The sequence below is a fragment of the Centruroides sculpturatus genome, unplaced genomic scaffold (assembly GCF_000671375.1).
Source record: "Centruroides sculpturatus isolate CEXI.00-Female unplaced genomic scaffold, Cexi_2.0 scaffold55, whole genome shotgun sequence".
Taxonomy (NCBI): Eukaryota; Metazoa; Arthropoda; class Arachnida; order Scorpiones; family Buthidae; genus Centruroides; species Centruroides sculpturatus.
Genome location: NW_019384374.1, coordinates 807,215 through 819,871, shown reverse-complemented (window position 1 = coordinate 819,871; position 12,657 = coordinate 807,215). Strand labels below are relative to the sequence as shown.

The following is a 12,657-nucleotide window of genomic DNA, read 5'->3' as shown; positions in this document are numbered from 1 at the left end:
TTGGAATATTTTTAATTCCATCTGTAGAAAATGCTTACTACTTGGGAATATAGGTATATACTTGAAATTAAATGCAATTATGTAAATAAATACAACCAATTTTGTTTTAAAAACTTTTATATATAATAATTTTTATTTAATAATGTAAATAATCCCAAGATGTATTTTATCAAAATTATTATTCAATTAATGAATTTTGTCTTTATTTTATAGAGATTCAAGTTCTCATGGGAAGTTTGTTGTATTTACGTCAAGGAGTTAAAAAATCTCCTTACAACTACTTATTGGATCCCATCCACTGGGCAGAAATCTGTGACGTATTCACAAGAGATGCCTGTGCTCTACTTGGACTGTCCGTAGAAAGTCCACTGACCGTCTGTATAAATGCGGGGTGTATAGCATTACCGGCATTATTAAACATCAAACAAGTTATGCAACAGAGACAGGTTACGGGAGTATGGAGTACCAGAGATGAATTACCAGTAAGTTTCATATAATTTTTTTAAAAAATATGGTTTTACATTGCCAATAACCAAAATTTCTAATAACAATTTTTTCAGATTGAAATAGATCTCGGACACAAATGTCGCTTTCATTCTATCTTTGCATGTCCCATTTTACGACAGCAGAGTTCAGACAGTAATCCGCCAATGAGATTAGTTTGCGGACATGTGATCTCGAGAGATGCTCTCAATAAACTTGCAAACGGCAATAAGTGAGTATGAAATTAAGCATAAATGCTTATATTTGATATTTATGAACAAGAATATGAAAAATTTGATAAATTTGGAAATTTCTTCTTTTCCTGATTTAAGAACTGACTGATTTTTTTGCATACAAATTGAATTCTATTTGTTGAAGAACTGTCTGTTTATACAAATTATAAAAGTCTCAGTTGAAGCCTCAGATTTTTACTACTACAGTAGAACCTGAAGTTAATGTTAATGGTACTTCGGATAACAGAAAACTCAGATAATATGGATGGCCATAATTATATTCTTGATTTTTAATCCAAAATGAAAGAATTTATAGTATATCATTTTAAATTCACTAAGATATAAAAAGAGCTTAAATCGTATAACTTAATAACAACAATTCAACAGTTTTTCACATTTAATTACACTGTTCTACTGTATTAACTATTGTTAAATTTTAAAAGGTAATTTAATATACAGCTAGCAGAAACAAATCATTCATATTAACTGAGAAATTTTTTGTAATACATGTTTCTTTTATGAATTACAGTATAAGAATAGTAGTATATTTGCCATTTACAAGTTTGTCTTAGATAACCGGGGTTTTACTGTAGTCTAACCTGGATGCTTTGGGTCTCTTTCCTTGCTACTTAACCATCCCTATTGAGCCTGAGCAACCAAAAATGGCCATCCAATATTCAATGTTTATAAAATTTGTGGCTTCAGTCAAAAAGAAAAAAGGAGGAAAACTGACTAATAGGAACCATGAGCTGTTTTTCATTATTTTTTAGTCATACATTTTGATTCACACGAAGTTGATTCTTAATAGTAATGGTGCTAAAACAATTTCAGATTAAAATGTCCGTACTGTCCGGTGGAGCAAAATCCTGCCGACGCTCGTCTCATCCATTTTTAGTCACATCTTCATCCGAATCCAGAGTGGCATTTTACTTTCTTTCCTCCTGGATTAAATTGAATACGTCCTTTTGTGAGTGTATATAAAATTATCTAAATCCGATGCTAAAATCTGTTCAATAAACCTAGTTAGTTATCATGCATATTATTTGAAATACCAAACGAAGACTTCTGTCTGTTATTGTATAAATTATTTTTTAATTAATAATATTGCTATTGATGTGTCAGTACTTAAATGGCCAATTTTATTTGTTTTTAATATGCATATTGTGTGGTTTGAAACTTATAAAAAAGGTAAATTTTTCAGATTTATGCACACCCATCTTTCTAAAATTGTCAGATGTGTACATACATACATAAATATATACCATATAAACAACAAATCACTCTGTTATGCAAACATTTTCTTATTTTAAACCCTGTGATGCACATGATTTGGATTTTGTAGCAAGTCTCCATCTGTAATTTTGTAAATAAAAATATTTGAATATGCCGACAGTTTAAAGAGAGCGTGAACTTTGTGTGCCGTTTGGACCCATTAATACATTTATGTTCTTGGAATCTCGATGGTAAATTGCAATTACGCAAGTGCTCCATCTGCACCTGTAATTACTACAGTGCATTTGATGAGTATTTTTTATCATTTGCACTTTAGAAACTCCACATATTATTGCTACTATCTAATTCGCATGATTACAGATCAGTTTTGTTATTTCTTACTTAAAATTTACCATTGACATTTCACTGATGTATCATAATCAGTGTAATTTATATAATAATAAACCAATAATTACACAATTTTAGACAACAATACAAATATTTTATTAATAAAAATCATAGTTTGTGGCAGTGAATATGAGTATGCTGTTTGGCACAGATGTTAAGTAAATGTAGTTTGTAATGGAAATTATTAATTAATACAGTAAATTTCTTTTTAATTACACAAAACCACGAACATAATCGGACAATTTTAAAAAACTATGTACACGATAGCACCATTGTGAAACTTTCCTGCATTTCAGCAGAAATAATTTTAAAAAAAAAGAAAAAATTTAATATTACATAAATGCATATAATTTTTCATTTGATATTATACTACAAATATAATTATTCTCTATAAATTATAGACAGAAAACTGCTTAAATATCCAGATAAGAGCCAAGAATAAGCATTTTAAAAAAGAACGAGAACTTAGTTTCAGATTTCATTTAGTTTAGTTTTTCCTGGAAAGAAAAAAAGAAAATTAAATCAGTATTTTGTTTAATTTATATAAAGGGTGACCTGAAAGTCAGTTAACCATTAAAAAAAACCAATTTTTCATTTATAAGACTACAATTTATATTCACTTGCGCTGTATATTAACAAAATATTGTTAATATACAGCGCAGTCCAAAATTCAAGGGTTGCTATATGCATACATCTTTCTTCTAGAGGTTAAAGGTTACAGTTATATTTTAAACAGGATATTATTTAGATTATACAAAGATTATTTATAAATTTTTTTTTGAAAAACTATAGAGGGTTGAAGGATAAATATTAATTTACATAATTATAATGTGTACTACAGTTATTACATAACTGTAGTACACATTATAATTATGTAAACTAATATTTATGTAATTAACTATAATAAACTAATGTAATTATGTAAACATGGGGCACTTCAAGCACATGCCACACTGTTCTGTAACTTTATGCAGTGAGTTAACCATGCATTTCCGGACATATATGCTTATAGGAGAATTTTTGTTTCTTGTCTTGGCAGTAATTACCATCCTATTATCCGAGTATTTTTTTTAATGGTCCAAGACTAGTGCATTAATTTCTATAACACTAAAGATAACTTAAACTACAAATATAAAATATTCTATTGATAAAGCAGTGTTTCATCTAGAAATGAATTAAGCTGTAACAGTTTAAAGTATATAGAACTTTATAGTAATCAAGAGATTTTTTTTTTTTTTAGAATTACAAACCTTATCAGCATCATCCTTGGGAAAAAATTACACTAATCTGTTCCCAAGGAGACAAAGGAAAGTACAAAAATTTTATATTTTAAACTGGAGAAGGGTTGAAGACGAGAATAAAACACTTACTAGGAATGTCCGTAACATAAATTCGGGCGGAAGCAGATGTTTCTCCTTCGTCGTTACGTGCCACGCAATAATAAGTTGCGTAATCCTGAACTCGAAGTCTCTGTACTTGCAACCAGGACGTCACCTCGTAGTTCCTAGGGCCACCTCGTGATTGTACAGAGATACGAGGAGTGTCGCCTGAAACGGTATTTTATCTACACATCTCTCTTATTTTTGTAGTATTTATCTAAAGATTATCGGTTCTTACTGGGCATGGTCGAAGTGATTCCGTTTCCGTGGTCCACTTTCCATTCTATGACGGGTATTGGCCATCCACTGACCTCGCAAGACAGAGCCACCGACCCTCCCGTTTTGTTGAATGCGTCTTCCGGAGGCGAAATTATTTTTGGAACTGGAAAAAGCGGGGAAAGAAGCGTAAACACGTTAAACGGCTGGACACACAGACGTACCGGTAGAGGAGCAGATACCTGTCTAGCTATTGTAAAGAAGGGCGTGTTTCTGCCCGAACAGGAGTTTATTGTGATGTCACGGTGACGAATTTCAAACTTTTAAACGCTTTTGTCGTAATGGAAAGCGTCACGCATTTCCGGTCAAAACAGGCACTTTATACGTGATTTGTTTGTTAAAAAAGGAACACTATTGACAAAAAAAGAAGTCGTTTCAAAGGCCGCGTTACGCCACAGGAGGGTAACGTCATTAAATATTATTATAGATACATAAACCATTAGTTCTAACATCTGTTTATGTTTACGTTACCACCGGGTGTTTTAATATCGAGAATAACCAAATCGGTAAAGTTACTCCTCCGCTGTTACGTCATGTGATGTGAGAACATCTGGCTTGTTGTAAAGTTAAGACGAGACGGGATGGTTCCATTTTAAAAGAACGGGTAACGTGGTCTAAATTAAAAAACAAATTACACAAAATTACAGCCAACTACTACCCGTTTCCATTGTGTTTACGGTGTTATCCTCCCTATCGTATCTTATTTGCTAACTTTAACAAATCGCGTTGTGTTTTTATCAACAGGGGTAAGCGATACGCGCTCGACAAATATTAATTTTACTGTTACTCCGCGTCACACGAGTAGTTCGAGTTTGACCTCGTGTGACGTCACTTAAGGGAGCGGCTTCTTCACACGGATAAACACAAGATCCTCTTTCTCTTTAGTGTAATGGAGTTCATTACCGAAAACGAGTCGAACGACGCGTCGCGGCGCATAATAATTACCAAATTGGGTAATGATCTGTGGCAAGTTTTCGAGTGAAAGAACTCTTTAAAAGGAACAAACTGGTTCGGCATGTGTGTAGGTTCCCCCGTTTTTTTCGCCAGTTTCTCGACCCAAGTTGTGCTTAACAATGCTCAAACTCGTTTCTAAAGCCATAGAAAGGGTTGAATTACGTTATAAGTGGGTGGTTTTCGGCGCCACCGACTGGCACCTATCCAGGGGCTATTTATAAATAAAACCCTGTTAGAGAAGAGTGAAAAGATTACTCACCAGATCTGCAAGGTCCTCTGCTCATGGCTCTCAACCCGTCCCGTTTTTTGTAACGAGCTTCGGTGAGTTGACACTCGTTGTCGTATGTCTGTCCGTCGCTGGCGCACAGAGCCTCCTGTTTGATACACTCGCAGGTGGCTTCGGCCGGGTCTTCCGGGAGTAGATCCGTTCTAAGTCGACATTCCAGGTTCTCTCCGCAGTATCCGTATTTATAGGTATAAGGGAGTGGCAGGGAGACGTTGTCGCATCGCTCGCCTTCGCGACGCGCGCAGACGTAGCAACAATCGCAAGCGTCTTTCACCATACCAGCCAGACAGTTTTCGGGGGGTCGACATTGCTGAGGCTTGCACGGGGGACAGTCGCGCTTGACTGCCACGGAGGCGGCAGACAGACAGAACAACCACACGACCCACTTCATGCCTGGCATCTGACGGAAGTGAAGTCGCCTCTTCTGTTTCGCTAGCGGCGAGCATGCGCCGAAAAACTGCTCCTCCTACGCCCCGTTACGTCATTGTATGGCTTGTAGTAGGGGTGCGGATTATACGCCGCGGCACGGTTCTTAAACTAAACGGTCGTTATCGCGATCGCGTGAACGATAGCGACTTTGATTCTAAATAAACTTAAAAGTAGTAACGGTAGCAACGTAAGTTAAACACTTCCGCCAGCGTTACGCCCACGCCGTTCTACAAAATTAAAGGACGATAACCTCGATTGGTGTTGATAATTCTTTTTTATTGCTGCTGTATATCTTTGTACAGAAAAACAATTTTAGAATACACAAACTTCTCCTCGAGTGAAAATTGTGCCACGTGGGTAACCAAAAAATGACGTAATGTGTGATCGTTTATCCGTGTTGATAATTCCCAAATTCCGGATATCCCGGATAGTAATTAGGTAGTTCTTGGGCCACGGGACCGTACGCTCTGTTCCAAGGGGGGTGCTCGTATCCTCGTTCTATATATTGCGGGTGAGGTTGCTGGTATTCTTTATACGGGCAACCGGTCTTATCCGGAGGAATGAGGACGTCTTCGATAACGTGGACCACCCCGTTTTTACCTTCCACGTCTAGTAACAGTATCGGTGCGTCGTTTACTCGGACTCTCTGAAGAGGGGGAATCGTATTAAAAATCACTAATTTTATGAATGTGGAGTTAATTATACTTACGTTATGCCACGTGTAAGTGATGGCTACCGAAGTGTTCTCGATTAACGTCTGTAAACAGGCTCCGGTTTTCAGGTGCCACGACATCTTCCTTTCTGGTATTACGTGATACTGCAAAACTCTTCTCAAGAACTGGTTATCGCCGGTTAAGTTATCCTTTATCTCCTTGTTTAGAACGTCGAAGGAGTGATTAGTGGGTGCAAATACGGTAAAGGGACCTGAAACGAAACGGCACGTCACGTCCCGCGCAACTACGAGACGATAAAAACGTAATTTCGACTCACCTTCGCCGCTCAGTCCTTCGTCTAATCCCGTCTGTTTCATGTATTCTAGTATCTGAGTTAATCCCAATTTCTCTAACACCTTTAACACGTTATCCGGTGGGCTGCTGTTCACTTTTTTGTAGTCAGTCCGGTGAATTTGGGGTATTTGGTGGGTCCATTCTCCCGTATTAGGATTCTCGATGAGTAATTCGTCGGGGTAGTATCTACATTGCCATAGGGCTAGAGTTTGTATCAACAGACACGAGAAAATCCAAGTTTTGAGGGTAATTTCCATGTGTTCTACGAACAGCCCAGGGAAGGACGAAGCGCCAAAATCAACATTCGTGCGCTTTTATAACAAGACAATTGAATTGCTCTATTATATATTTTTATGCCCCGAGGGTCAATAATTGCGACCTAAATGCCCACAAAAAATAAAAGTTTTTCACGCCAACCATGCTCGTTTTATTTGTTTTCTAATTATTCCATACTTTTTTTTATAGTATATTGTTGTTTAGAATTTAGAAAAGAAACTCCCCTCCGTCACGAACGTTTCTACCCTTTTCTAGAGGCGTTTCCTGTAAAGAAAAGTGTAATTTGTACGTATTAAATACACGAAATTTCTGGAAAAGTGATCATTCGAACTAGAACATATTAGAATGCTTAGTGAACCGATCAGCCTCTGACCTACAAGAAATGTTTACATAAAATATGGAAATGCGTTGCGTAATTTAAAATTATATCTAAAGATCTTACATTTAATTTGATTACATTTCAGCGTAGATTAATTAAACAGGAGTAACAACTGCACAGAGTTGTAGAAAATGGTAACTTGTAGTAACACTCTAACGTGGGAATACGATAGAAGTCAACACGTCCTTCATTTTTAAAACAAAGCGCATAAAATTCGAAATAAATTGCTCACTTTCCATCGCAAATTTTAGCCGTTACGCTTTGAAATCTCACCTTCATTCATCGTAGTATTGAGAAAACGGAGGAGAGAATATGACATAACTTGGTACGTTTCTCAACTTCTTTAAATTTACGTTAAACTGTAAAATAAAATGTCAAAATCGGGACAAATTCTTGAGAAATTTTGTAGAAAATTATCTCGAAAATGCAAAAAAAATGAGCCAGTATTAGTAATAATTTTGACTAAGTTTTAGTGTGTTGCAGTATGGAAGTTACAACGTGCAAACAATACAGAAGTTGCGGCCGACGTTTTCATCTAAAACGTCGAACGTTGAGCGCCGCCATCTTGTAAGCCTATAAGTTTGACAATGGCGTTTGGAACGTCGAGCGTGATTCTACTGACGTTCCAAACGCTATTGTCAAACTTCTAGGCTTACAAGATGGCGGCGCCGAACGTCCGACGTACAGTTTTCGCGATGAAAACGTCGGCCGCAATCAAATATTTGTGATTAGTAAGCATTCTGGCAATGCATCCGGTATCAAGGACAAAGATTCAGTATGTTGCGTCATTGGATAGACCCCAAAATTCATTTCGTGGCCCTCCAGATTCACGAAGAGTCGTCGTAAGAACGTACGAGACGATTTGAACGAGTTAATTTATATTCAAACCCTAAATTTAAGCGCAAACGAAGAACGTTATAAGCATCGTTTAACGTTTATTTACAATTAAAAATAACATTGACCTCCATTTCTTGGCAAACGTCGATCGAGGCCGACTCATTTTACTATTTTTATTTAACAATTTAGAATAGAGAACGACATATATATATATATATATGATTGAAATTGTAGAAAAGAATGCAATTATTTTCTACAATTTCAATTTTAACCAACGGGAAACGAGAATAAAGCAATTAATACGAAAGTACGAGACTATTATTTAAATTGGCTTAATCGATTGTGGGGTGAATTTTACATTTAATGACACTTTTACAAGTAAATTACTATTGTTTGAGGCGCCATAAATAGCAATATATTTCCGCGAATTTCCATAATTTAATAATAATCTGGGAATGGAACGTTTCACTGTGTGAGAAACCCCCCTTCGTTCTATTAATTTAAACTTTTTTTTTTACGTAATTATTACAAAATCCTCGTATTTGTAATTCCTCTGGATCCAATTTTTAACTCGGACGAAAAATGGCGCGACAAATTGTTTCGGGAGCGACGCCGCGTTTCGCGGGTTCCTATGCAAAAAAGTTGCGTCATCGCCGACGTAATTTTCGACGTAGATCCAAGTGCTGCAGGTCCTGTACACAATCAGACATTTCACGAGTTAGATGACCGATAGAATTCTATTGTTAAAGGAAAAGTATAATCTAAGTACGAGCCAGGTACGTACTCTTAGCCGTATGATTGTATTTATAGTGTACTCAGGCAGGGGCGGATCTAAGGTTTTCGGGGCCAAGAGCTTATTGAAGTCCAATGGTGCCCCATTTTTTGAAGTATTAAAAATTTATGATGATTTAATTTTTGTGGGCCCTTGACACTTGGGTGCCCGAGGCTTAAGCCCTATTAGTACATTCGCCCTGTGTTCGGGTCAGTCTGATCTGTACCATACTCGGTACGTTGTCGACCTTTAATCAGAGTTTTCTTCTTTTGCTGAATATAAGTTGTGTTCTTGTGTTGTTATTATTTATTATAGTTATAGTTTGTTAAAATTTTAATTTCAACTTGTTGAAAATATTTACAATGAAAAGCTACATTTTGACTTTTGTTGTGTTATGAATCACATTGATGAAGTTAAAATCCTTTTAAGAGGTAATAAGGAGCTAATAATTGCGGGAAATGGAAGTGTTGCATTTGCCCAACAAAAATAGACAAAGAAAACGTGCCAGTAAGTGAGAGAGACTGATATGTAGAAACTGCACCTTTAGTATGTGTACAAATTGTGCACTATATCCATCATTCTGGATAACAAACATGAACTAACCTTTCATTTGTTATGTTACGACAACTTTAGACACTGAAGCCGTAAACTTGAAGAGGGATTGGTAATTTTCCAATCAAAAATACATTGTTAAATAGGCAAAATGAAGTGAACTGTTTTAATCTTGGTCTCCATTAATTGCAGATAATTAAGAAAGACGAGATAAATACTACGTGTCTTACTATTGGAAGAAGAAACCTTTTAATTATAACTTTTTATATTTTTAATTATTATTGAATGGCAAAAAGCTTAATTTAGAGGGTAATGATTTTTATAAGAAATTGTAAATTTTTTTTTTATTGCTCTTTCTGCCCTATGGACACTAAGAGGGCCTCTTAAAGCAAACCCATTATGGGTTTGGCCAGGTCCATATTGGGGCGGCCGGGTGGCGAGGGACGGGGCAATAACATCTTCTTCCTTAAGTCTGACCTGTCTGGAGATATAACACGTGACACCCCTGTATCTCCCTAGCCCTTTAATTAAACTTGTTTCATTATAAAACTGAAAAGAAGACATTGAATTGACAAAGTGTATACTGTAAATTCTGAAATAAAGAATGGGGCTTTTGTAATGGTTAATTATTGAAAAACAAACATGGCAATGTAATAACTGATCCATCTCAAATTAATAGTGACTTGCCCCTATGCATCATACTTTTCCTTTAACAATGAAGTCATGATGGTCATGTATTAATTGGGGCCTCCTGCCTCTAAGGTTTCCATATCCGGTTTCATCTTTCATCTATCAAACTCGGTTCTCCAGCGGAATTTATAGGTCTACAAGTTTTTCAAATTGCACATTTCAAATACAACTTTTAAGGATGTCTACAGTTAGTCTATGATGACTAGGCTATGTTAAAATTACATGCAATTGATTGAATAGCGAGTTCTATAAGTAAAACAATATTTATATATTAATAAAATTAAAAAAAGAACTGAAAATGATGTTTAGCAATAACTTTATCATGAAAAAATTAATAAAAAAAAATGATTTATAATTAAGGATCATTATGGTTGGTTAAATTGCATGTAATTGTATCATCCTCAAAGTTGTATTTTATACATAGACACCATATTGTATTCATTGCCGACAGTAAACTTAGAGTTCTGCACCTTCCAGTCAAATGGTTATGCTCTGGGGATGGGATGAAATCTGGATGAGCAACCATGGGAATTTTTTAAGGGGTGACATCTGATAGGTAGGGCCCATCCTGTACCATTTGGTCAACCCCATTGCAGGCCTGGCCAAACCCAATTGGATCTATCATGTGCTATAATTCATTTAATTAAAACTAAAAAAAAATTGTGGTGTTATCGAAGATCTATCCAAAAAGGGCAGTTTCGGGTAAAAAGTGTGTAGAAAACTGATTTGTAGATCCTATTTTAATCATTATAAAACCTTCTGTACATTTTGTTTATAAACAAAATTCTATGTAATAAATTTTTAGCCTTATTCTAAATCTTAGAGCTTGAGATTAACAAAGCATTTCATTTTTTATCATTTACAAATTGTTAAATCTGTAACAACATTAAAACAGACGAAGTACACGTCTTTACTAAATCATCAACTTATGTAGAATTTATTCTAAAATTTTTATTGATAGAAAACATATGACATTATTAAAACTTTTTTGTGATTGTATTCTTAGCGTGTTTCCCTAACACACGATAAACATGTTCTATATTCTGAAAAATTTAAACTTTACTTAATACAAACCAGTGAAGACGCTTTTGCATCTGAAGCATTGGTTTGCTTCGATTACTACAGAATTTTCTATTTTGTGCGCCTTCATTCCGTCTACAGTTAAGCTCTTCTCCACGTTGTTTTTTGACTTTGCCGTCATAATGGCCCGTAAATCTCTCGGGTCTTTCAATTCCGTAAAGAGGGGATAACCGCGGTCTTCGTCTTCCCACCCCAACAACATGAAGCCGTAGTCTTCGNTGAATTTGTTATTTTTGTTTGTTAATATAAAAATATTTGTTATTAATTGAAAATTTGTTCTAGCGGGTGGAGACTGTTCAGTCAAGTACTGAGATACTGTACCTCTGTATTTGATTACTGCAATTTTAATATATGCAGTAGCATTGAGGGATTAATTAATTGCATTAATCAAGGGATACCTGTATTTTTCATAAAAATTTTTCTAATTAATGAAATTTTAATAGAATTCTAAATAGCAAACAGATTGTATAGGATACTTTAATTAAGTGGAACATAAAAATTACAACAAAACATATTAATTATTAATTCATCAAAAATGACTTGAGTGGAAGTAATGAAAAAGAAAAAGGAAAGAAAAATGAAGGGTGGATGAATGTCTGTTTAGGCGACGAGAGTTTGAATGTTGAGTTACAAAGGTGATTTGCTAGCCACTTCAAAGGGTAAGAAATGTATTCGGTATTCTTGCATTTATAATATTAGTTATGATCTAAGCAACTAATAAAAATTGATACAGTGATTTGTCTACTTTGCAGTTATCAAGTAGATGTAATTTTTTGAACATTTTTGCTTTTTTCAATAAATGATTTATTAAAAATTACTTTAGCCACCATCAAACTGTTAAGATCATAAATGATGTAATAAATGTGAGAAAACAGAATATCTTCCTACACTTTAAAATGTTCAGCAAATCGCCTCCGTAACACAATCTTTGAACTTTCATCAAATAAATGCTGTTATCTTAGCCTTAAAACTTTTTTTTTTTTTTTTTTTTTTTTTTTACTATTGAACACAAGACTGTGTTATTATTAAAAAACAAAGTAATGAGACTAAAGAAGAAACCAAGAATGTAGTATATGAAATCCCATGTTAAAGTATGGGAAGCTATTCAGTTTTCTCAGATTTATGATCTTAAGTTTCTTTTTCATTACTATTGTGCTACAGTTCTTGTCGAATGAATGAATAACTTTGGAAAAGTTTATGGTTTCTTGGTACTGTAAGCTTAATTCTAACAATAAGACACAAGTTTAATAACATTAATATGTATGATGATAAATCATAATTTACAACTTAACCAGATTAATTTTCTCTAACAGATAGAGTATTATTTGGCTTTTTACAACCTGTCCTCCTCACCTATTCCTATTTTAGGGCAGTCTTTATTCAAAATTCTTCCTCTGAAAGAGT

At 34.9% G+C, this 12,657-nt stretch overlaps 3 protein-coding genes across 5 annotated transcripts in view; 1 reads left to right on the top strand and 2 right to left on the bottom strand.

The window, feature by feature from the left end:
* The window catches only part of LOC111616277 (protein RMD5 homolog A-like), a 30,537-nt gene extending 26,825 nt beyond the window's left edge, over positions 1-3,712 (top strand). Inside the window, exons 6-9 of one of the 3 annotated variants that reach the window (XR_002755219.1) lie at positions 214-482; positions 561-715; positions 1,548-1,683; positions 3,577-3,711. Coding sequence is in view for 2 of the 3 variants with exons in the window: in XM_023357713.1 (XP_023213481.1) it covers positions 214-482; positions 561-715; positions 1,548-1,611 (488 nt within the window). In the remaining variant the exon portion in view is untranslated. Of the gene's footprint in view, positions 1-213; positions 483-560; positions 716-1,547; positions 2,105-3,576 lie in introns of those variants that run through there. The other 2 variants (XM_023357722.1, XM_023357713.1) reach the window with 2 other exon arrangements.
* On the bottom strand, positions 2,409-5,662 carry LOC111616298 (insulin-like growth factor-binding protein-related protein 1). Its single transcript, XM_023357730.1, has 4 exons — positions 5,205-5,662; positions 3,954-4,097; positions 3,707-3,883; positions 2,409-2,833 (listed from the first exon to the last, which is right to left on the bottom strand). Exons 1-4 carry the CDS (start codon positions 5,629-5,631, stop codon positions 2,808-2,810), a joined length of 774 nt encoding a protein of 257 aa, XP_023213498.1. The 5' UTR covers positions 5,632-5,662; the 3' UTR covers positions 2,409-2,807.
* A 363-nt stretch (positions 5,663-6,025) lies between these two features.
* Positions 6,026-6,924, bottom strand: LOC111615996 (uncharacterized protein sll1483-like). The gene is made up of 2 exons (XM_023357443.1): positions 6,651-6,924; positions 6,026-6,584 (listed from the first exon to the last, which is right to left on the bottom strand). Exons 1-2 carry the CDS (start codon positions 6,922-6,924, stop codon positions 6,049-6,051), a joined length of 810 nt encoding a protein of 269 aa, XP_023213211.1. The 3' UTR covers positions 6,026-6,048.
* Positions 6,925-12,657: the final 5,733 nt, after the last annotated feature.

What these genes read in the sequence shown, in the direction of transcription:
- LOC111616298 (XM_023357730.1), bottom strand. Translation starts at nt 5,631, where the DNA reads ATGCCAGGCATGAAGTGGGTCGTGTGGTTGTTCTGTCTGTCTGCCGCC. An exon ending in AATCACTTCGACCATGCCCA is followed by an intron (nt 3,884 to 3,953) that starts GTAAGAACCGAT and finishes ATACCGTTTCAG; the next exon opens with GCGACACTCCTCGTATCTCT. An exon ending in TTATGTTACGGACATTCCTA is followed by an intron (nt 2,834 to 3,706) that starts GTAAGTGTTTTA and finishes TTTTCTTTCCAG; the next exon opens with GAAAAACTAAACTAAATGAA.
- LOC111615996 (XM_023357443.1), bottom strand. Translation starts at nt 6,924, where the DNA reads ATGGAAATTACCCTCAAAACTTGGATTTTCTCGTGTCTGTTGATACAA. An exon ending in CGAAGGACTGAGCGGCGAAG is followed by an intron (nt 6,585 to 6,650) that starts GTGAGTCGAAAT and finishes GTTTCGTTTCAG; the next exon opens with GTCCCTTTACCGTATTTGCA.